The 25,902-nt window shown below is 46.1% G+C and overlaps 1 protein-coding gene across 1 annotated transcript in view; it reads left to right on the top strand.

The window, feature by feature from the left end:
- The window catches only part of LOC134910167 (sulfotransferase 6B1-like), a 144,207-nt gene extending 119,799 nt beyond the window's left edge, over positions 1 to 24,408 (top strand). Inside the window, exons 5-7 of the mRNA XM_063917893.1 lie at positions 4,504 to 4,598; positions 20,592 to 20,748; positions 24,080 to 24,408. Coding sequence (XP_063773963.1) covers positions 4,504 to 4,598; positions 20,592 to 20,748; positions 24,080 to 24,210 — 383 coding nt within the window. The 3' untranslated portion in view covers positions 24,211 to 24,408. The remainder of the gene's footprint in view (positions 1 to 4,503; positions 4,599 to 20,591; positions 20,749 to 24,079) is intronic.
- The last annotated feature ends 1,494 nt before the right edge of the window (positions 24,409 to 25,902 follow it).

The raw sequence follows: 25,902 nt of genomic DNA, 5'->3' as shown, positions 1-25,902 counted from the left end.
TGTATCTCACCTTAGTTTAACAATAAATCCTTTTCCTCAAAATGTCCGTCTCCCTGGGCACAGTTCCTATAACTGGAGTCTGGAGGAGGGGCATAGAGGGAGGAGCCAGTTCACACCCTTTGAAAGTCTTAAAGTGCCCATGTCTCCTGTGGATCCCGTCTATACCCCATGGTTCTTGATGTGACCCCAGCATCCTCTACGGACTAAGAGAAAAGGATTTACCGGTAGGTATTAAAATCCTATTATTTGTGGCATTATCAGAAATGACAAATCCTGAGGAGAGTCCAAGTGAGGTAAGCCATTTTGCTATGACATCCCTTAGTTTTTGTAAGAGGTTGTCAGCGGTATGCTTCTTAGTGAAACCATGTGATACAAAGAGTAGCCTGCCTCTGAATGAGCAGACGTTGGTGGTCATTCCGAGTTGTTCGCTCGCTAGCTGCTGTTAGCAGCATTGCAAACGCTAGGCCGCCCTCTGGGAGTGTATCTTAGCTTAGCAGAATAGCGAACGAAGGAGTAGCAGAATTGCTGCTAAATATTTTCATGAAGTTTCTGAGTAGCTCCAGACCTACTCCTAGATTGCGATCAGCTCGATCCGTTTAGTTCCTGGACAGGATCTTAGTGACCACGGATGCGAGTCTCCGAGGCTGGGGAGCAGTCACACAGGGGGAAAGCTTCCAGGGAAGATGGTCAAGCCAGGAAATTTGTCTACACATAAACGTTCTGGAGCTAAGGGCCATTTACAACGGCCTTCTGCAAGCGGAACATCTTCTTCGCAATCGGCCTGTCTTGATTCAGTCGGACAACATAACAGCAGTAACGTACATAAGCCGCCAGGGTGGAACAAAGAGCAGAGCGGCGATGGCAGAGGCCACAAAGGTTCTCCACTGGGTGGAAGGGCATACAAGCGCTCTGTCAGCGATCTTCATTCCAGGAGTGGACAACTTGGAAGCAGACTTCCTCAGCAGACACGATCTCCATCCAGGAGAGTGGGGTCTTCATCAAGAGGTCTTTGCAGAAGTGACAAGTCTTTGGGGAATTCCTCAAATAAACATGATGGCGTCTTGCCTCAATAAGAAACTTCAGAGATATTGTTTCAGGTCGAGAGACCCTCAAGCAATAGCAGTGGATGGCCTAGTGACACCGTGGGTGTTTCAGTCGGTGTATGTGTTTCCTCCGCTTTCACTTGTTTCAAAAATAATAAAGATCATAAGAAGAACAAAAGTTCAAGCGATCCTCATTGTTCCAGACTGGCCAAGGAGGGCTTGGTATCCAGATCTTCAGGAATTACTTATAGGAGATCCCTGGGCTCTTCCTCTGAGGTAGGATCTGTTACAGCAGGGGCCGTGTGTGTTCCAAGACTTACCGTGACTTCGTTTGACGGCTTGGCGGTTGTACACCGGATCCTAGCCCGAAAGGGTATTCCCAAGGTAGGCATCCCCACTCTTATTCAGGCCAGGAAAGGAGTAACGTCTAAATATTACCACCCTATTTGGAGAAAATACGTGTCTTGGTGTGAATCCATGAAGGCTCCTACGGAAGAATTTCAGTTAGGACGTTTTCTCCATTATCTACAACTTGGTGTGGATGCGGGCCTAAAGTTGGGCTCAATTAAAGTACAAATTTCAGCCTTATCGTTGTTTTTCCAAAAACAATTGGCCTCCCTTCCAGAAGTTCAGACTTTTGTGAAAGGCGTGTTACACATCCAACCTCCCTTTGTGCCCCCAGTGGCACCGTGGGATCTTAACGTGGTGTTGCAATTCCTTCAATCTCATTGGTTTGAACCTTTACAGAAGGTAGAGTTGAAATTCCTCACTTGGAAAGTGGTCATGCTGTTGGCCTTGGCATCCGCAAGGCGGGTGTCTGAATTAGTGGCCTTGTCTCACAAAAGCCCTTATTTGATCTTCCATGAAGATAGAGCAGAGTTGAGGACCCCTCAGCAATTTCTGCCGAAAGTGGTTTCGTCGTTCCACTTGAACCAACCTATTGTGGTGCCAGTGGCTACTGAAGCCTTGCTGGAATCGAAGTTTCTCGATGTAGTCAGAGCTTTAAAAATGTATGTCGCCAGAACGGCTCAGTTTAGGAAAACGGAGGCTCTGTTTGTCCTGTATGCTCACAACAAGATTGGGGCTCCTGCTTCCAAGCAGACTATTGCACGCTGCATCTGTCATACGATTCAGCATGCTCATTCTATGGCTGGATTGCCGTTACCGAAATCGGTGAAGGCCCATTCTACCAGAAAGGTGGGCTCGTCTTGGGCGGCTGCCCGGGAGATCTCGGCATTACAACTTTGTCGAGCGGCTACTTGGTCGGGTTCAAACACCTTTGCGAAGTTCTACAAGTTTGATACCTTGGCTGATGAGGACCTCATATTTGGTCAACCGGTGCTGCAGAGTCATCCGCACTCTCCAGCCCGTTCTAGAGCTTTGGTATAACCCCATGGTTCTTGATGTGACCCCAGCATCCTCTAGGACGTATGATAAAATAGGATTTTAATACCTACCGGTAAATCCTTTTCTCTTAGTCTGTAGAGGATGCTGGGCGCCCATCCCAGTGCGTACTGTATCTGCAGTTTTTTGTTACGTTTCAACACATGTTGTGTTACGTTTTTAGTCAGCCTGTTGCTGACGTTGTTCATGCCGTTGACTTGCGTTATGTTGAATGCCATGTTGTACGGCGTGCTTGAGTTGTGAGCTGGTATGTATCTCACCTTAGTTTAACAATAAATCCTTTTCCTCAAAATGTCCGTCTCCCTGGGCACAGTTCCTATAACTGGAGTCTGGAGGAGGGGCATAGAGGGAGGAGCCAGTTCACACCCTTTGAAAGTCTTAAAGTGCCCATGTCTCCGGTGGATCCCGTCTATACCCCATGGTTCTTGATGTGACCCCAGCATCCTCTACGGACTAAGAGAAAAGGATTTACCGGTAGGTATTAAAATCCTATTATTTGTGGCTTTATCAGAAATGACAAATCCTGAGGAGAGTCCAAGTGAGGTAAGCCATTTTGCTATGACATCCCTTAGTTTTTGTAAGAGGTTGTCAGCGGTATGCTTCTTAGTGAAACCATGTGATACAAAGAGTAGCCTGCCTCTGAATGAGCAGACGTTGGTGGTCATTCCGAGTTGTTCGCTCGCTAGCTGCTTTTAGCAGCATTGCAAACGCTAGGCCGCCCTCTGGGAGTGTATCTTAGCTTAGCAGAATAGCGAACGAAAGAGTAGCAGAATTGCTGCTAAATATTTTCATGAAGTTTCTGAGTAGCTCCAGACCTACTCCTAGATTGCGATCAGCTCGGTCCGTTTAGTTCCTGGTTTCACGTCACAAATACACCCTGTGTTCGGCCAGCCACTATCATGTGGCCTTTCACTGGGCATTCAGACCCAGACATATGTGTAATTATTTATGGGGTGGGTGTGGGGTGCGGTGGCCCCTGTGTCGGTATGGCTGGGCGGCTTCAGGTCGGCACACCCTAACACTTTATTAACACTTATGATTTTCCATATCACTTTGTATATATATTTGTATTTTAATCACACTTCACTTACATAGCACTTATGTGCTTCTTATTAACCCTTATTAACTTTCACCTGTGTGCTGACCTGGGGTAGCCGACCTGTGCCGACATGATGGGGTCCTGCACCCCGGACCCATACCTAGTATTAGGGACCCCCAGTGACAGAGACGCCTTGCCGATCGGCCTGGGGGCTTAACCCTATATCTGCAGATATACGCAACTAAGATGTCTGTATTATCTAATTATTATGTAGTATTATTTTTCACTCCGTGTGCATTAGGGAACACAAATTGTTTTTTCTTACACAGAATTACCCCTCCCTTTTAGCACCTGAGTGACAACACAATCTGATTGAGCAGATTGCCAATATATGTGCATTGTCATGTATAATAATGTCAACATCCATATGTTCATGCAAATCAACAATATCATACGGTTTATGCATATCAATTCTTTCTCCAACATGATGAAAATAAATATAATTGAAGAGCCGTCAATTATTAAACATTTATTATAAATACAAACAACACAATTATAATCATGTCTAGACTAGATTGTGCCTCTTTCATTTAATACAGTTCACGTTTTGGCTTATTACACACATGATAAATGTGTAAGTTCTGTAACATGTTTGTTATTAAGCACGTTTTTGCATTTATGTCATGCATTTGGAATACATTGAAATATTTGAACAGATTGATCTATTTTATGTACAGTATAAGACAATTTATAGCTGATTGTCAGCCATATAAACAAATGTTCAAAATAAAGTATGTTAGTGTCCCGCTCACCAGTACCCTTCACTGTGTGATTTAATACAGATGGTTCCATTCATTCAGTTTCAAAACAAGAGTTTACATTTTTAAGTAAGCATTATTATTGCATTTAAAAACATTGTGCAGTTTTGGAATATTGTGAAACTTTATCACTAATTATCTGCTTGGTCTGATTTTGAAACACATTTAAAAAAATGTTTGCGTGTTTTCTCTATTTTAGTCATTTATGGATCATATTTTGATCATGCTCTTGGCTGGGAGAAACACATGGATGATAGGAATGTACTTGTACTAACATTTGAAGATATGAAAATGGTGAGTAATTACCTTCTAGTATGTATTTGAAATAATTTTAATAACCATCTTAGGGGGCAATTCAGACCTGATTGTCTCGCAGCGATTTTTGCAGCCCTGCGATCAGATAGACGCCGCCTACAGGAGGAGTGTTTTTTCGCAGTGCAAGTGTGCGAACGCATGTGTAGCAGAGCTGCACAAACTTCCAATGCCTGGACACTCCTGCATTTTTCCAGACACTCCTTGAAAATGGTCAGTTGCCACCCAAAATGCTCTCTTCCTGTCAATCTCCTTGTGATTGCCCGTGCGAACGCCTTTTTCGCACCATCCCGGCGCTCCCTGGCGCTGCAGACTACTGCATCTGCGCATTGCGGTGCATATGCATGCGCAGTTCAGACCTGATCGCCCGCTGTGCGAAAACGCACAGCAGCGATCAGGTCTGAATTACCCCCTTAGAGCGGTGCTTGTTAATTCAGTTATAGTGATGCTTTCCTTGCACATGCATTAACACTTGGTCCTAAATTATGGATGGTTTAAATGAGGGCACAGCTGCCAACATTTGACAGTAGATTCCAGGGACCCTTTGTTGTTGAGTCTGTGTATCCAAATACATCCTGTATAATATCAGTAATTGTTGACTTTAATATATATAAACTATTTTGACCAGGTGTTTAAGTGGTTCGGAAAAGGGCGGAACTGCAATCCGACAGTTCTGTTTAGAGGGGGAACACATTTCAACTCCGCCAGCCTATCTCACCCAGCTTCAGTTACTCCTCTTGCCAGTCACTGCACTGCTGCTACAGAGGCCATGCTGTGCACCGCGCCGCCCATATCAATAGATGTGTGGGACGTGCCCTGCTTCAGCAACTTGACTCAGCTTCCCCTGCTATGGTGGTGACGGGGGTAAGACCGAGTGACGTCACTAGGTGATGTGGGTCACAGAGGGAGAGGAGGGCCCATGCAGATACAGATAGCATTCATGTCATGTGAGTGTGTGGACTCACTGTGAGACTGCAGTCACTGCACACAGCACAAGTGCTCCAGAACCAGAACTGTTCTGTCCTGTCCAGTGGAAAGGACAGTACTCAAAGTTGTCACAGGTTGCTGATCAAATACCAGTCATTTCAGTAAGTTGAGCTGCTGGAGAGACTCAGGTGGGGTCAGGTGTTGAATGGACACAGGTTGGGTGAGCTGGTGGAGGCACACAGGTGTGGTGAGCTGGTGGAGGGACACAGATGGGGTGAGTACTGGTGAGATATGGGGAGTGATGCTGGAGAGACGCAAGGAGAGATGACTCAGGTGAGACGCCGGGGGAGATAATGGTGAAGAGATGCAAGGGGGATGTTGCTGAAGAGACACAGGGGAGTGGCGCTGGAGGAAGCAGGGGGGATGATGTTGGTGAGGGATGGGGGGGAGGGGTTACTGGAGAAGAGGAAGGTGTGTGGCACTGGAAACAGGATGTTTGATCAGTAAAGTTCCAATTTTGTCCTGCCCAAAACTTCTAATACTATGGTGGTCATTCCGAGTTGTTCGCTCGGTAAATTTCTTCGCATCGCAGCGATTTTCCGCTTTGTGCGCATGCGCAATGTCCGCAGTGCGACTGCGCCAAGTAAATTTGCTATGCAGTTAGGAATTTTACTCACGGCTTTTTCATCGTTCTGGTGATCGTAATGTGATTGACAGGAAGTGGGTGTTTCTGGGCGGAAACAGGCCGTTTTATGGGAGTGTGTGAAAAAACGCTACAGTTTCTGGGAAAAACGCGGGAGTGGCTGGAGAAACGGAGGAGTGTCTGGGCGAACGCTGGGTGTGTTTGTGACGTCAAACCAGGAACGACAAGCACTGAACTGATCGCAGATGCCGAGTAAGTCTGGAGCTACTCAGAAACTGCTAAGAGAGGTGTAATCGCAATATTGCAAATACGTTGTTCGCAATTTTAAGTTGCTAAGATTCACTCCCAGTAGGCGGCAGCTTAGCGTGAGTAAATCTGCTAAAAGCAGTTTGCGAGCGAACAACTCGGAATGAGGGCCTATGTATTATATTATCTGGTTGAACTTCTGTTGTTGTGAGGATGACATATTGGGGGTCATTCCGAGTTGTTCGCTCGCAAGCTGCTTTTAGCAGATTTGCTCACGCTAAGTCGCCGCCTACTGGGAGTGAATCTTAGCTTCTTAAAATTGCGAACGACGTATTCGCAATATTGCGATTAGACCTCTCTTAGCAGTTTCTGAGTAGCTCCAGACTTACTCGGCATCTGCGATCAGTTCAGTGCTTGTCGTTCCTGGTTTGACGTCACAAACACACCCAGCGTTCGCCCAGACACTCCTCCGTTTCTCCAGCCACTCCCGCGTTTTTCCCAGAAACGGTAGCGTTTTTTCCCACACACCCATAAAACGGCCTGTTTCCGCCCAGAAACACCCACTTCCTGTCAATCACATTACGATCACCAGAACGAAGAAAAAACCGTGAGTAAAATTCCTAACTGCATAGCAATTTTACTTGGCACAGTCGCAGTGTGAACATTGCGCATGCGCATTAAGCGGAAAATCGCTGCGATGCGAAGAAATTTACCGAGCGAACAACTCGGAATGACCCCCATTATTTCTAAGTAAACCAGTGGCATCCATACCACATGATCTCCTATATGAATACTGCATAATGACTCAAGACTTTGCATTGAACGGGGTTATCAGTAGGGGTTGAAAAAAGAATAGGGATATCCAATTGACAAAATCTTGGGGACCCAATAAAAGTATAAACTAAGAGTGTGGCAGAAAAATAATTAAGAGTGACATTGAGGGCTAGAACATTTATTCTCCATTTAAGTTACCTAATATTGTCTCATCCGGTGGTGGGAGTGTTACATAAGCATCTAAAATGCATTTCACACTATCATAGCCCCAGAGGCGTTTAAAGAGAGGAGGAGGTCCGTGTACAGGCTCCGTCTGCGCCCCCTCCTCTCTAGCCGGTAGCGCTGTATTTCTGGGCACTAGGGTCCCTAGGGGACCCTATCACTGTCCCAGAGTCTATAGCGCATGCGCAGATTACTTGGAAAATGGTGCTGCGACCATTTTCCCAGTGATTTTCCTACTGCGCATGCGCAAAACGCTGGGAAAATGGTGCAGCGCCATTTTCGCAGTGATTTCTCCAGAGGGTACGTATAAAAAGTAATGGGTGCAAGGTGTACAGGTTGGGCCCCCAGGACTCCAGGGGCCCATGTGCACCTGAGCAGCCCCAACGGCCATTCACTTTCAATTTAGCTACACACAATATTGTGTATGTGCATGAAGTATTGTTCCTGGTGATATTGAGGTTTTACCTTGCTCTCTCACTTCCCTTATCTATGATTCCAATGTGTATTTCAGTTTCCACATTAGTATACAGCTAGAATTTTAAAGAGCAGTTTTCAAGAAATAAAATTTTTATTTACTCTCCGTTACAATCAACCCTAGTTGCACCTCTGAAAGTGGCATGGTAGTATCTCAGAGTAGCTCCATCAAGTCGTCCCGGGTATGGGTCGTTGGATAGACACAACTTGGGTCGACAGTAATTAGGTCGACCGTGGAAGGTCGACATGCATTAGGTCGACATGGTCAAAAGGTCGACACAGGTTTTTTGACCGTTTTTGGCGTCGTTTTCTTCGTAAAGTGACGGGGAACCCCAATTAGTGCACCATGTCCCTTTGCATGGCTCGTTTCGCTCGCCATGCTTCGGGTAAGGTGCCTGGCTCCGCTACCACTTCACTCAGCACAGGTTACCGTTCCAAACGTAGTCCACATGGATTGTTAAGTATGAAAAAAAAAATGTAAAAGAAATGTGAAAAACTCATGTCGACCTTTTGACCTGTCGACCTAGTGCATGTCAACCTAATGGCCATGTCGACCTATTGACCATGTTGTCCTAATGCATGTCGACCTTCAGTGGTCGACCTAATGATAGCCGACCTAAGCTGTGTCAACCTAACGACCGTATCCCATCATCCTCATCCCCCCTTACCTTGCAACAACAGCTGCAGCTCTTTTCCTCAGACCAGCACATGATGCTGTGTGATAGGCTGCATGCAGTATGGCCATGGAGGCGCTTAAAGTACTATTTTTTTCTGTATTTTTTTCTAAGGGTGAACGGCCAGTCCTCCTGTTAGAGGGGATATCATACTTACCTCGCCCCTGTCCGCCGGCAGGGCTGCCATCAGAAATAATGGGGCCCGGGACTGAACCTCGCCCCTGTCCGCCGGCAGGGCCGCCATCAGAAATAATGAGGCCCGGGACTGACCCTCACAAGGCAGGGCCCCCCCCCTCCATCCGATCTCCCCCCCTTCCCCAAACTACCTCTTGAGGAAGTCTGGGTGGTTGTAGTGTTTATCAGTGGCCCAGGTCAGCTGCCTGCCTGCGCATCGGAAGGCAGCCACGGAGAGAGAGCCGCGGTGATATTCTTCATCTTCATACAGAGCCGGCCGTGAGCCAATCGGAGATCACGGACCGGCAGCCAATGAGGCAGCTCCTGATTGGCTACCGGTCCGTGAGCTCCGATTGGCTCACGGCCGGCTCTGTATACAGAATATGATCGCTGGCCGCGGCTTGCCTCTGCCTCCATTCTTCCGAGGCTGACCTGGCACCCTGATCCACACTACAACCACCCAGGCCCCATCTCACCCCGGGCCCGGGACTGGAGTATCCGCCATCACCCCTTGATGGCGGTCCAGTCCGCCGGTCACATATATCGAACCCATGTGCTGTTGTGATTGAGATGCACAGTATTCAAAGTGTCTTGGAAATATGCTTTATTGCTCCTGGGAGGTGACTGGCAGTTAGTTATACAGACGCACATAGAGATCCGTCTTGTGGGTGTGTTGCTGAACTGGTTGCAAATCACTCACATTGGAGGCCTACTCTCATGGAGAATGTGCACCTAGCATGCCGCTGGTGCAAGTGTTGATGGTGCAACCAATGGTTGCGACTAAAGATGTACCAAGCAATATTTCAACATCTACAGATGCTCAAAGTGGGCACCTCAGTCCTTGTACAGTAAGATGCACGCTTGTACACCAGGGGAATGGCTAATACTAGCATTACCATAAAGTCTCAGATGCGGCTACTGCAAAAGACGCTAAAGCGGTCACGGAGTCAAAATCCGGAGATTACTTTTAAAATGTAAGAATTACATACTGTAGGAAATTCAGAAAAAACATAAGAACTTTATTGTGCAGTTGGACAATGCTAAAAAAAACACTTCCAGGAACAAATTTTTAAAACCTGGATGGCCCCTGAGAGCTAGAGACAAGTTTTTGATTCAGAGGTGGACACTATAGCAGCCGCAGCTGTGTCTATATGCACAATGCGACCCTAGCTACACCCGATGAGACACCCAGCAGCTGCAGCATTATGCTGCCACTGTCTGTAAAAAGAGGTATCCGGATGATACTGTAAGTCGACAGTAATAAGGTCGGCAGTGAATAGGTTGACCCCATAAGGTCAACATGCATTAGGTCCACATTAACAAAAAGTTGACATGGTTAATGGGTCGACAATGCTTACAGTCCACAGGTTCAAATGGTCGACATGACACTGAACGACACACTAATGATTGACACAAAGATTTATTTATTTTTCATACTTTACCATCCACGTAGACTAAGATTGGGAATAGTAACTTGCCTGAAGCATGGCGAGCAAAATGAGCGATACAAGGGGATGCGGTACACTAATGGAAGTCACATGAGGTTAAACATACAAAATGGAATCCAAAAATGCAACAAAAAAAACCCCTGTCAACTTGTTTTGTGTCGACCATACCCATGTCGACCTTTTTACTGTATCAAACTTTTGTACATGTCTACCTTTTCATTGTTGGCCCCATGTCAACCACCTGGGGTCGACCTAGTGACTGTCAACCTAATATTGGTCGACCTACTGACCCACACCCGTTAAAAGATGCACCATTGGCCATTGCACCAGCCCTGCGACAATCTCGTATCTGGCTAGCCACCCACCGTTACCCAGGACCAGATTAGCCTACAAGGGGCCTTGTGTACTTATGACAGGGAGGCCCCTACACCCTGGCCCTCCCCCTCTTGTTTGCACTGCCCCCACTTGTATGGGCCTGCAAAGTGCAGTAATGTGCTTCGTCCAGGGGGTGGGGGGGAGATGACAGCACTACACTCATTATACTGTAGCAATGTAAGTTACAGGAGGGTGTATATTAGTATATATCAGTGGTTTAATAATGCCTTTGTACTGTTTATGGCTACAGTTTTTATATAAAGTTTTCCTGCAGTGGTAACAAAAGGCCTGATTCAGGTTAGTAAGTAAACCTGATTTCTCTGTCATCCATAAGGGATATTGGGGGAAACTAGTACGATGGGGTATAGATGGGGTCCAAAGGAGCCAGTGCACTTTAAATTTCTTCAACTGGGTGTGCTGGCTCCTCCCCTCTATGCCCCCTCCCACAGGCAGTTTAGAAAAAAGTGTCCTCAGGAGAGGATGCACATCTCTGCAGCTCCAGAGAGTTTTCTTCAATTTCATTTAAATCTTTTATTTTTTTCCGGTATGCTGTCTGGGCAACAGCATACCTGCGCCGTGGGAGTTAGGGTGGAACGGTCACCGGCCTTGCAAGGTGCAGAGCCACTTCCCCGCTGCAGGACCACCATCCTGTGGGGCTGTTTGTTCATCGGGGCACTGCGCCTTGGCTGTCACAGCCGAAGCACGCCGCACACCCCTAACGCTGCCTGAAGCTGACATCGGTGGTGAGTACACACCGGGGACCCCGCTAGGGGGGTTCCCGGTTCAAGTGCGGCTGATCACGGGCGTGATGTACGGGGCCCTCCCTGGGGGGTCCCACTAGGATCCCCCGTGAGTACACTGGCACAAATATGCTTAACTAAGCACTTGTGTGAGGTTTTAAGCTTATTGGAGACTTTGCCAGTATAAATAATATGTATAGCTCTGGTGCCATTGGAGGGGGCGGAGCTTCCTCAGAGTGGGACCAGCAGCGTTTTGGCGCCTTTCTCTGCTTTCAGCAGCACACACTCAGCGCTTCCTGCCTCACAGACACACTGGAAAGTGGTACAGGGTGTAGCTAATGGGGAGAGCCGCTATTGTACACTATTCTGAGTCTATTTAGGATTGCATTTATTAGTGTTATTGTGATTACAGAGCTAACAGTCTCTCTGTGTGTCTCCTCTCACATACAGTAGGAAAAGCAGGCTTGCATTATAACGGTCTGTGTGTAAGTGTATGTGTTTATACTTACTGTGAAATATGGTTAAGCACAAGCTGTGCAGCATGTGTCACACCAGATTTTCTCCATTGTCTAATGACTCTTTTTCCTGTGAGCAATGTAGTCAATCTCCACAAATTAGTGAAGAGGTTGGGGGAGAGGGTACAGAGCCTCACTGGTTAGGGTCTCTTAAAACTATGATGTCAGATATGTCTTCCCAGCTCACTGCTAATTAGAGATGAGAGCCGGAAATTTTTCGGGTTTTGTGTTTTGGTTTTGGGTTCGGTTCCGCGGCCGTGTTTTGGGTTCGACCGCGTTTTGGCAAAACCTCACCGAATTTTTTTTGTCGGATTCGGGTGTGTTTTGGATTCGGGTGTTTTTTTCAAAAAACCCTAAAAAACAGCTTAAATCATAGAATTTGGGGGTCATTTTGATCCCAAAGTATTATTAACCTCAAAAACCATAATTTACACTCATTTTCAGTCTATTCTGAATACCTCACAATATTATTTTTAGTCCTAAAATTTGCACCGAGGTCGCTGTGTGAGTAAGATAAGCGACCCTAGTGGCCGACACAAACACCGGGCCCATCTAGGAGTGGCACTGCAGTGTCACGCAGGATGTCCCTTCCAAAAAACCCTCCCCAAACAGCACATGACGCAAAGAAAAAAAGAGGCGCAATGAGGTAGCTGTGTGAGTAAGATAAGCGACCCTAGTGGCCGACACAAACACCGGGCCCATCTAGGAGTGGCACTGCAGTGTCACGCAGGATGTCCCTTATAAAAAACCCTCCCCAAACAGCACATGACGCAAAGAAAAAAAGAGGCGCAATGAGGTAGCTGACTGTGTGAGTAAGATAAGCGACCCTAGTGGCCGACACAAACACCGGGCCCATCTAGGAGTGGCACTGCAGTGTCACGCAGGATGGCCCTTCCAAAAAACCCTCCCCAAACAGCACATGACGCAAAGAAAAAAAGAGGCGCAATGAGGTAGCTGACTGTGTGAGTAAGATAAGCGACCCTAGTGGCCGACACAAACACCGGGCCCATCTAGGAGTGGCACTGCAGTGTCACGCAGGATGGCCCTTCCAAAAAACCCTCCCCAAACAGCACATGACGCAAAGAAAAAAAGAGGCGCAATGAGGTAGCTGACTGTGTGAGTAAGATAAGCGACCCTAGTGGCCGACACAAACACCGGGCCCATCTAGGAGTGGCACTGCAGTGTCACGCAGGATGGCCCTTCCAAAAAACCCTCCCCAAACAGCACATGACGCAAAGAAAAAAAGAGGCGCAATGAGGTAGCTGACTGTGTGAGTAAGATAAGCGACCCTAGTGGCCGACACAAACACCGGGCCCATCTAGGAGTGGCACTGCAGTGTCACGCAGGATGGCCCTTCCAAAAAACCCTCCCCAAACAGCACATGACGCAAAGAAAAATAAAAGAAAAAAGAGGTGCAAGATGGAATTGTCCTTGGGCCCTCCCACCCACCCTTATGTTGTATAAACAGGACATGCACACTTTAACCAACCCATCATTTCAGTGACAGGGTCTGCCACACGACTGTGACTGATATGACGGGTTGGTTTGGACCCCCCCCCAAAAAGAAGCAATTAATCTCTCCTTGCACAAACTGGCTCTACAGAGGCAAGATGTCCACCTCATCATCATCCTCCGATATATCACTGTGTACATCCCCCTCCTCACAGATTATCAATTCGTCCCCACTGGAATCCACCATCTCAGCTCCCTGTGTACTTTGTGGAGGCAATTGCTGCTGGTCAATGTCTCCGCGGAGGAATTGATTATAATTCATTTTAATGAACATCATCTTCTCCACATTTTCTGGATGTAACCTCGTACGCCGATTGCTGACAAGGTGAGCGGCGGCACTAAACACTCTTTCGGAGTACACACTTGTGGGAGGGCAACTTAGGTAGAATAAAGCCAGTTTGTGCAAGGGCCTCCAAATTGCCTCTTTTTCCTGCCAGTATAAGTACGGACTGTGTGACGTGCCTACTTGGATGCGGTCACTCATATAATCCTCCACCATTCTTTCAATGTTGAGAGAATCATATGCAGTGACAGTAGACGACATGTCCGTAATCGTTGTCAGGTCCTTCAGTCCGGACCAGATGTCAGCATCAGCAGTCGCTCCAGACTGCCCTGCATCACCGCCAGCGGGTGGGCTCGGAATTCTGAGCCTTTTCCTCGCACCCCCAGTTGCGGGAGAATGTGAAGGAGGAGATGTTGACAGGTCGCGTTCCGCTTGACTTGACAATTTTCTCACCAGCAGGTCTTTCAACCCCAGCAGACTTGTGTCTGCCGGAAAGAGAGATCCAAGGTAGGTTTTAAATCTAGGATCGAGCACGGTGGCCAAAATGTAGTGCTCTGATTTCAACAGATTGACCACCCGTGAATCCTTGTTAAGCGAATTAAGGGCTCCATCCACAAGTCCCACATGCCTAGCGGAATCGCTCCGTGTTAGCTCCTCCTTCAATGTCTCCAGCTTCTTCTGCAAAAGCCTGATGAGGGGAATGACCTGACTCAGGCTGGCAGTGTCTGAACTGACTTCACGTGTGGCAAGTTCAAAGGGCATCAGAACCTTGCACAACGTTGAAATCATTCTCCACTGCACTTGAGACAGGTACATTCCACCTCCTATATCGTGCTCAATTGTATAGGCTTGAATGGCCTTTTGCTGCTCCTCCAACCTCTGAAGCATATAGAGGGTTGAATTCCACCTCGTTACCACTTCTTGCTTCAGATGATGGCAGGGCAGGATCAGTAGTTTTTGGTGGTGCTCCAGTCTTCTGTACGTGGTGCCTGTACGCCGAAAGTGTCCCGCAATTCTTCTGGCCACCGACAGCATCTCTTGCACGCCCCTGTCGTTTTTTAAAAAATTCTGCACCACCAAATTCAAGGTATGTGCAAAACATGGGACGTGCTGGAATTTGCCCATATTTAATGCACACACAATATTGCTGGCGTTGTCCGATGCCACAAATCCACAGGAGAGTCCAATTGGGGTAAGCCATTCTGCGATGATCTTCCTCAGTTGCCGTAAGAGGTTTTTAGCTGTGTGCGTATTCTGGAAAGCGGTGATACAAAGCGTAGCCTGCCTAGGAAAGAGTTGGCGTTTGCGAGATGCTGCTACTGGTGCCGCCGCTGCTGTTCTTGCGGCGGGAGTCCATACATCTACCCAGTGGGCTGTCACAGTCATATAGTCCTGACCCTGCCCTGCTCCACTTGTCCACATGTCCGTGGTTAAGTGGACATTGGGTACAACTGCATTTTTTAGGACACTGGTGAGTCTTTTTCTGACGTCCGTGTACATTCTCGGTATCGCCTGCCTACAGAAGTGGAACCTAGATGGTATTTGGTAACGGGGGCACACTGCCTCAATAAATTGTCTAGTTCCCTGTGAACTAACGGCGGATACCGGACGCACGTCTAACACCAACATAGTTGTCAAGGCCTCAGTTATCCGCTTTGCAGCAGGATGACTGCTGTGATATTTCATCTTCCTCGCAAAGGACTGTTGGACAGTCAATTGCTTACTGGAAGTAGTACAAGTGGGCTTACGACTTCCCCTCTGGGATGACCATCGACTCCCAGCAGCAACAACAGCAGCGCCAGCAGCAGTAGGCGTTACACGCAAGGATGCATCGGAGGAATCCCAGGCAGGAGAGGACTCGTCAGAATTGCCAGTGACATGGCCTGCAGGACTATTGGCATTCCTGGGGAAGGAGGAAATTGACACTGAGGGAGTTGGTGGGGTGGTTTGCGTGAGCTTGGTTACAAGAGGAAGGGATTTACTGGTCAGTGGACTGCTTCCGCTGTCGCCCAAAGTTTTTGAACTTGTCACTGACTTATTATGAATGCGCTGCAGGTGACGTATAAGGGAGGATGTTCCGAGGTGGTTAACGTCCTTACCCCTACTTATTACAGCTTGACAAAGGGAACACACGGCTTGACAAATGTTGTCCGCATTTCTGGTGAAATACTTCCACACCGAAGAGCTGATTTTTTTGGTATTTTCACCAGGCATGTCAACGGCCGTATTCCTCCCACGGACAACAGGTGTCTCCCCGGGTGCCTGACTTAAACAAACCACCTCACCATCAGAATCCTCCTGGTCAATTTCCTCCCCAGCGCCAGCAACACCCATATCCTCCTCATCCTGGTGTACTTCAACACTGACATCTTCAATCTGACTATCAGGAACTGGACTGCGGGTGCTCCTTCCAGCACTTGCAGGGGGCGTGCAAATGGTGGAAGGCGCATGCTCTTCACGTCCAGTGTTGGGAAGGTCAGGCATCGCAACCGACACAATTGGACTCTCCTTGTGGATTTGGGATTTCGAAGAACGCACAGTTCTTTGCGGTGCTTTTGCCAGCTTGAGTCTTTTCAGTTTTCTAGCGAGAGGCTGAGTGCTTCCATCCTCATGTGAAGCTGAACCACTAGCCATGAACATAGGCCAGGGCCTCAGCCGTTCCTTGCCACTCCGTGTGGTAAATGGCATATTGGCAAGTTTACGCTTCTCCTCCGACAATTTTATTTTAGGTTTTGGAGTCCTTTTTTTACTGATATTTGGTGTTTTGGATTTGACATGCTCTGTACTATGACATTGGGCATCGGCCTTGGCAGACGACGTTGCTGGCATTTCATCGTCTCGGCCATGACTAGTGGCAGCAGCTTCAGCACGAGGTGGAAGTGGATCTTGATCTTTCCCTAATTTTGGAACCTCAACATTTTTGTTCTCCATATTTTAATAGGCACAACTAAAAGGCACCTCAGGTAAACAATGGAGATGGATGGATACTAGTATACAATTATGGATGGACTGCCGAGTGCCGACACAGAGGTAGCTACAGCCGTGGACTATTGTACTGTACTGTGTCTGCTGCTAATATAGACTGGATGATAATGAGATGTAGTATGTATGTATAAAGAAGAAAGAAAAAAAAACCACGGGTAGGTGGTATACAATTATGGATGGACTGCCGAGTGCCGACACAGAGGTAGCTACAGCCGTGGACTACTGTACTTTGTCTGCTGCTAATATAGACTGGTTGATAAAGAGATGTAGTATGTATGTATAAAGAAGAAAGAAAAAAAAACCACGGGTAGGTGGTATACAATTATGGATGGACTGCCGAGTGCCGACACAGAGGTAGCTACAGCCGTGGACTACTGTACTGTGTCTGCTGCCAATATAGACTGGTTGATAAAGAGATGTAGTATGTATGTATAAAGAAGAAAGAAAAACCACGGGTAGGTGGTATACAATTATGGATGGACTGCCGAGTGCCGACACAGAGGTAGCTACAGCCGTGGACTACCGTACTGTGTCTGCTGCTAATATAGACTGGTTGATAATGAGATGTAGTATGTATAAAGAATGAAAAAAAAAACCACGGGTAGGTGGTATACAATTATGGACGGACTGCCGAGTGCCGACACAGAGGTAGCTACAGCCGTGGACTACCGTACTGTACTGTGTCTGCTGCTAATATAGACTGGATGATAATAAGATGTAGTATGTATAAAGAAGAAAGAAAAAAAAACCACGGGTAGGTGGTATACAATTATGGATGGACTGCCGAGTGCCGACACAGAGGTAGCTACAGCCGTGGACTACCGTACTGTGTCTGCTGCTAATATAGACTGGTTGATAATGAGATGTAGTATGTATAAAGAAGAAAGAAAAAAAAACCACGGGTAGGTGGTATACAATTATGGACGGACTGCCGAGTGCCGACACAGAGGTAGCTACAGCCGTGGACTACCGTACTGTGTCTGCTGCTAATATAGACTGGTTGATAATGAGATGTAGTATGTATAAAGAAGAAAGAAAAAAAAAACCACGGGTAGGTGGTATACAATTATGGATGGACTGCCGAGTGCCGACACAGAGGTAGCTACAGCCGTGGACTACTGTACTGTGTCTGCTGCTAATATAGACTGGTTGATAAAGAGATGTAGTATGTATGTATAAAGAAGAAAGAAAAAAAAACCACGGGTAGGTGGTATACAATTATGGACGGACTGCCGAGTGCCGACACAGAGGTAGCTACAGCCGTGGACTACCGTACTGTACTGTGTCTGCTGCTAATATAGACTGGTTGATAAAGAGATGTAGTATGTATGTATAAAGAAGAAAGAAAAAAAAACCATGGGTAGGTGGTATACAATTATGGATGGACTGCCGAGTGCCGACACAGAGGTAGCTACAGCCGTGGACTACTGTACTGTGTCTGCTGCTAATATAGACTGGTTGATAAAGAGATGTAGTAGTATGTATAAAGAAGAAAGAAAAAAAAAACACGGGTAGGTGGTATACAATTATGGACGGACTGCCGAGTGCCGACACAGAGGTAGCTACAGCCGTGGACTACCGTACTGTACTGTGTCTGCTGCTAATATAGACTGGTTGATAAAGAGATGTAGTATGTATGTATAAAGAAGAAAGAAGAAAAAAACACGGGTAGGTGGTATACAATTATGGATGGACTGCCGAGTGCCGACACAGAGGTAGCTACAGCCGTGGACTACTGTACTGTGTCTGCTGCTAATATAGACTGGTTGATAAAGAGATGTAGTATGTATGTATAAAGAAGAAAGAAAAAAAAAAACCACGGGTAGGTGGTATACAATTATGGACGGACTGCCGAGTGCCGACACAGAGGTAGCTACAGCCGTGGACTACCGTACTGTACTGTGTCTGCTGCTAATATAGACTGGTTGATAAAGAGATGTAGTATGTATGTATAAAGAAGAAAGAAAAAAAAACCACGGGTAGGTGGTATACAATTATGGATGGATTGCCGAGTGCCGACACAGAGGTAGCTACAGCCGTGGACTACTGTACTGTGTCTGCTGCTAATATAGACTGGTTGATAAAGAGATGTAGTATGTATGTATAAAGAAGAAAGAAAAAAAAACCACGGGTAGGTGGTATACAATTATGGATGGACTGCCGAGTGCCGACACAGAGGTAGCTACAGCCGTGAACTACCGTACTGTGTCTGCTGCGACTGGATGATAAATAATGATATAAAAAATATATATATATCACTACTGCAGCCGGACAGGTATATATTATATAATGACGGACCTGCTGGACACTGTCTGTCAGCAGAATGAGTTTTTTATAGAATAAAAAAAAAAAAAACACCACACAAGTCACACGACGAGTGTTTAACTTTTTCAGGCAATCACAATATAGTATACTACTAACTATACTGGTGGTCAGTGTGGTCAGGTCACTGGTCAGTCACACTGGCAGTGGCACTCCTGCAGCAAAAGTGTGCACTGTTTAATTTTAATAATATGTACTCCTGGCTCCTGCTATAACCTATAACTGGCACTGCTCCCCAGTCTCCCCCACAATTATAAGCTGTGTGAGCACAGTCAGATATATACATAGATGATGCAGCACACTGGGCTGAGCAGTGCACACAGATATGGTATGTGACTGAGTCACTGTGTATCGTTTTTTTCAGGCAGAGAACGGATTATATTAAATAAAACTGCACTGTCTGGTGGTCACTGTGGTCAGTCACTACTAAACTCTGCACTCTCTACAGTACTCCTAAGCTCCAGTAAATCAAGTGTCTCTGTCTCAAATCAATCTCACTCTCTCTCTTCTAATCTAAATGGAGAGGACGCCAGCCACGTCCTCTCCCTATCAATCTCAATGCACGTGTGAAAATGGCGGCGACGCGCGGCTCCTTATATAGAATCCGAGTCTCGCGAGAATCCGACAGCGTCATGATGACGTTCGGGCGCGCTCGGGTTAACCGAGCAAGGCGGGAAGATCCGAGTCGCTCGGACCCGTGAAAAAAAACATGAAGTTCGGGCGGGTTCGGATTCCGATGTTGCAAACTTGCAAACATCACAGGAGCAATTTGCTGCGACCATGTGTGAATAGTTGGACCCGCGATTAAACAATACATTGTCTATGGGCCACGGGTGCATATAATCGCATATGCCAATTTGTAGGCACACTACATGTGAAAAAGTGATCAGAGGTGTGATTATTTGCACGATAGATGATGGCATCTACATCTATATAAATATAATCTCATCTATCTTGTCACATGCAGCAGCCCCTATACTTACACACTGGGGCAGGACTCAGGAGGACTCTGTGTTTCTCTCTCCAGTCCCGAATGCTTTGATCAGGTTACACAGCACCTCAACCTACCCTGCTGTGTATGTGGGAAAGAAGCTGGGATCCATCGGCCACTTGCAGCCCTCTCCCCTCTCCTGTCTCTTTTATGGTCGGGAAGTGCCATGAGCAGCTAATGAAACCTAATACCCCTGTATCTTTTCCTGTACTGTACACTGTCCAGATTGCATTCTCGGCTGGCTGACAGATTTTTCCATTCATAGTGTACAGGCAGGGGTCCCCTGAGAGTGGGGGGCTAGGGGTACAGTGTCACCTGAGCCCCCCTTTCATCTAGTTCTGTTGTTACCTCCAAGGCACACCCACTGAAATTGCCTCTCTCTGCAACTAAAATGTCTTCTGTTTCCACTAGCGGTAACACGAATGCGCAGTGCGGTTCAGAAGCATGTGCAGACTTAAAACATTGGCTGCTTACGTCTGCCGTCAACACTGCATCCACCCCTGATTCAGACCCAATTTACCATATATGTTATAGCTACTGTATATAGCAGTTTTCCTAAAATTTACATATCTAGTTATATAACTCTCTAAAATTATTACAGAAATGTATTATTTTGAGAATCGAAAATGTTTGCATCCATTTTTTTTATTGTTAATTTATGCTCTAACAGGACCTTGCTGCAGAATTGAGGAAAATATCTGATTTCTGTAGCTTATCTTTGACGGACGAGCAAATCGAGAAGGTTCAAAACAAAAGTACTTTTAAATCTATGAAAGAGAAATCCAGTGATACTCATGGGAAATTAGGAAACACTCTCTTCCGAAAAGGTAAACAACACCATTATACGAATACATTACTTTTGGAATAGGAAATCCATATGTACTTCAGACCCCTACAGCACCTGTACATGGGGGTTACAATATATGATGGCATCTGCAATGAAAAATACAAAATATACAGTACCAGCAGTTATGTTTTCTATGAATGAACAAACAAAAGTTTGCTAAATGATACCCCTTTTCCGCTGACGTTATAACCCTGGGGACAGTGGCGTAACTACTGCCCCCCCAGCCCTCGCGGTGGCTTGGGGGCGAGGGGCTGCGGGGGCGCCACTGACAGAACAGATTGACATGCATACGAGCGTCCGCATGTCAATCTGCGGTCTCCTCTCCCTCCTTCCCTCCGCTGCTGCCTACTGTGTACGGAGGGACACGGAGCGCACATCGCGCGCCTCTCCTGTGTCCCTCCTGGCTCTCCCCCGGCCGGTCTAATAAAGGAAGTGCCGTTCGTGAGCTCTGATTGGCTCACGAACCGGCACTTCCTTTATTAGACCGGCCGGGGGAGAGCCAGGAGGGACATTGGAGAGGCGCGCTATGCGCTCCGTGTCCCTCCAACACAAAGGAGGGGGAGGGGAAGCAGGCACTGGGGGGGGGCATATACCTGGCACTGGGGGCATATACCTGGCACTGGGGGCATATACCTGGCACTGGGGGGGGATATCTGGCACTGGGGGCATATACCTGGCACTGGGGGGGAATATCTGGCACTGGGGGGGGAAGCAGGCACTGTGGGGGAATATCTGGCACTGGGGGGGGCATATACCTGGCACTGGGGGCATATACCTGGCACTGTGGGAGAAGATCTGGCACTGGGGGCATATATCTGGCACTGGGGGGAATATCTGGCACTGGGGGCATATACCTGGCACTGTGGGGGAAGATCTGGCACTGGGGGCATATACCTGGCACGGTGGGGGAAGATCTGGCACTGGGGGCATATACCTGGCACTGTGGGGGAAGATCTGGCACTGGGGGCATATACCTGGCACTGGTGGGGAAGATCTGGCACTGGGGGCATATACCTGGCACTGCGGGGGAATATTTGGCACTGGGGGGAGCAGGCACTGAGGGGGCATATGTGGCACTGTGGGGGAATATCTGGCACTGGGGGCACATACCTGGCACTGTGGGGGAATATCTGGCACTGGGTGCATATACCTGGCACTGTGGGGGAATATCTGGCACTGGGAGCATATGTGGCACTGGGAGCACGGCCCTAGCAACAAGCACTACCCCCTAGCAACGAGCATGACACCCAGTGCATGAAACCCCTGGCAACGAGCATGACACCCTGAGCATGAAAACCCCTGGCACCGTGCATGGAACCAAGAGCATGAAACCCCTGGCAACGAGCAGGTAATTTAAAAGTAATTGGAAGCTTTACTGTAGAACTTAATGTGTAATGGGCATTACGGTGTGTGGTATACTATATCACGGGCATTGTGTGGTATGTGGTATAATGTCTCAGGGTCACTGCAGTGTTTGGCATAATGTATCATGGACATTGCGGTGTGTGTCATAATGTGTCAGGCATTACGGTGTGTTGTATACTATATCACGGGCATTGTGGTATGTGGTATAATGTCTCCGGATCATTGTGGTGTGTGTCATAATGTGTCACAGACATTGTATGTGCTATAATGTATCAGGGGCATTGCAGTGTGTAGCATAATGTATAACGGGCATTGCGATTCCTGTCATAATGTGTCACAGGCATTACGGTGTGTGGCATAATGTGTCGGGGGCATTGCGATGTGTGCATATTGTGTTATGTGCATTATTGTGTGTGGAATAATGTCTAAGGGCCATTGCAGCATGTGGCATAATGTATACTGGGCATTACTATAAGGAGGAAAAATGACAAATAATGTAAGGGGCATGAATCAGGATTATTTTTCTTTCCTGTGGTGGCTAACGTCTGGGCGTGCAGGTTGCAAAACTGGGGTATAAGGTAGTCTTTTCCTGCAATGCCACGCCCCTTTACGCGAAGCCACGCCCATGTCAACGCAGCCACACACCCTTTTTGGCGGCGCCTTTACTAGTGCCAATTATGGGGGGTATGGGGGGGGGGGGGGGGGGCGAAGGATTTTTTGGTTTGGGGGAGAAAAATTTCTAGTTACGCCACTGCCTGGGGATCCAACGATCTGGAGTTCGGAATTTCTCAGCTCTAAGTGCCGGCAGAGGAGAGAGACTGCACCCATGTGCAGTGTAAACGTCGCTGATCCGGAGACGTGGTATTAAAGGAGTCTGTACCGGGTCTGACCCAGATTTGAGCCATGTTCCAAATCCCGTCAGACCCGGGATTTGGGTGGAAAAGGGGTATCATTTTCATTGACTTTCCAACTATGCCCTTAAAGAGCAGGTAACGTCTCTATTTGACACTAATATGTCAAAGGCTTATTACTCATGGCTTAGAGGCCATGAGGTCTGTTCCCAACCAGGAGCCTATAGGTTGAGTTAGCATGTTCTTTAAGTGCGTGCATGAGTTTTCCCTCACATTCCAAAAATATACTGGAACGTTAATTGTATTCTGACCAATTTAACCCTAATGTGTTTGCGTGTATATGTGTGTGTTAGGGAATTTAGACTGTAAGCTCCAATGGGACAGGGCTGATATGAATGGGATATAGGATAGAATTTCTAAATATAAAAAATGCTGTAAAACTTTTGAAAATTACTTGGCACTTTAAATCTCATGGCTTAATTGCACATTGCCACTTTCTGCAACTCACAGACTATTATATTTTTTCTCTACTGTATATATAAGAAAATACTGTTAGTACTGTATATCTTATCTTTAACCTTTGCATCACTATAAGGCAGAATTCTGAATGAACAAAACTTGCAAACTGCAACAGTAAATGTAAAAGGCTGTAAGATGACTGACTTTTGTAAAATGATGAGTACAGTCAAAAACTTCTGGGTGTGATACAGAAGATAGGCATTAAACGGATAGGCAGTCATTAGGTTTACACTATAGGGTCGACAGGGTCAAAAGGTCGACGCACACAAAAATTGTGGGTGATAAAAATTTTGTGTTTTTAAACATCTTTTTAACCAAATTTGTTGAAATCCGTTCCCTTGCGGGCTCGCTTCACTCGCCACAAGGTTACTACAGGTAGCGATTTGTGACATGGACAGTAAATTTGTTATATATGTCGACCTTGTTCACATTGACCTTTTGACCCTGTCTATGGTGTCGACCTTTTAACTATCTAGCAACCACCTTCCACACTTCCATAGATCATTATTTGATCAGCTGGGAAATGTTCCATTGTAGCAAATACACCTTTTTGACTATGTTTTATTACTCTTTAAGGAGAAATCGGGGACTGGAAGAGTCTTTTTACTGTAGAACAGAGCAAAGAAGTGGATGCCAAGTTTGACGTGACCCTTGCAGGAACAAAGCTGGGAGAGAAGATAGACTATAGAAAATATTGTACATTTTAGGAAATTAATCTGTTTTTTTGTTTTTTGTTTTTCAAGTCAAGTGTATCCATTTTGTAGATGAAGTTGAGACACGGATTCAAAACTATGTTTTAAATATATTTTGATTAACTCCAACAGCCAACCTAATGGAAAGTGTTCAGTTTACAAATTATTAAAACACTCTCTGATTATAAGCTAACAAGAATGTGAACTGCATTTAAGGATATTGACTAAATTGTGTTATCTAATTTAAGAACATGGTTTTGTTTCTTCATAACACTTTTTTTTAAATGGATAAGAGTTACAATTACATGTGTTTACTGATACAGTGATAGAAAAGAGTCAAAGTACAAGGTCTACATTGTTTGTTCAAAACCTAAAGAGAGACAGGAAGGGAGGGAGGAGAATGTATGGGGGAAGGGATTGTGGTAAGTGAAATTTTGTTTTCCTTCTATAATTTTTATTAAATTATTATTATTTTTATTATGGGAATACAGAAAAGAGAAAGGGGGAATCAAAAAGGAACAAAAGAAAACAAGACAAGATTTAAAAAAACACAATCACAGTAAAACAGTGAGTGCAAATTAACAAGAAAATAGATGAAGGTGAGAATCAGTATCATGGATCACAATTCACAAACATATATCAAAGCATGTAAATCAATAATAGGAGGGACCTAGTAACAGTTAGTCCTCATTAGCGGAGTCTGGCTCTCTCTCACTAGCTGGAATATTAATACCTAGGTAGCGAATGGACTCATCTTGCCAATTATATTTATACTGGGAACGTAGGAAGGGGAGAGAGTCAGAAAGGTGTATAGGAAGGGCATCCATCTTTGTTGTATTTAATTTGTAAAAGGAAGCATTACTATAATCATCTAAAAATTAATGAAGATGAGGAATGGTAGATACAGGATCTGAAACAAATAACAAGATGTCATACATAATTTATTTTCGAGAAGGACGCGCAACTACTCCTGGAAATTTATCATCAGGGCGAAGCCAAATTGCAAGTGGTTCTATAGATAGGATGAAGATCAGAGGAGAGAGAGGACAACCCTGTCTTGTACTGTTAAAAATTGAAAATACATTGAAGAGGAAACCATTGCTGAACACCCGAGCCGAGAGGGGTGACTGCACAAAGTAAAAATAGATGCTAATATCTGATCACGGAAACCAAATTTAAGAAGAACTTCCCGCATATACTTCCAATTTAGGCGATCAAATGACTTCTCTGCATAAAGAGACAGCAAAAAAGGCCTCGATTATCTGAAACAGTGTCAATCAAATTAAATACCCTACGGGTATTATCAGGTGCTTGTCGGCCAGGTACGAAACCAGCTTGGTCCAGGTGTATCAGCAATGGAAGGAACGAGTTGATGTGAGTGGTAATCAGTTTCGCATAAAGCTTAATATCTTCATTTAGTAGAGCTGTAGAGCAGTAGTTTTGGCAATATGCTGGGTCTTTCCCCAGTTTAGGTAACGTCACTATTTGAGCTTCCAACATCTCTTTGGGAAGTGCACCAAGAGTAGTAATTTCATTAAAAAGCCCAGATAAATGAGGTGTCAAAATCTCCCGGAAAGACATGTACAAATCATTAATGAAATCATCAGGCCCCTGGGCTTTACTCCTGGGTAAGGACCGTATGGCCTCATCAACTTCAAGAACAGACCAAGGAGCATTTAACATCTCTAATTGTGCAGCTGTAAGAGA

Source organism: Pseudophryne corroboree, chromosome 4 (assembly GCF_028390025.1).
Source record: "Pseudophryne corroboree isolate aPseCor3 chromosome 4, aPseCor3.hap2, whole genome shotgun sequence".
Lineage (NCBI taxonomy): Eukaryota > Metazoa > Chordata > Amphibia > Anura > Myobatrachidae > Pseudophryne > Pseudophryne corroboree.
Note: the sequence above shows the minus strand (reverse complement) of the source record. Positions and strands in the feature narration are given on the sequence as shown.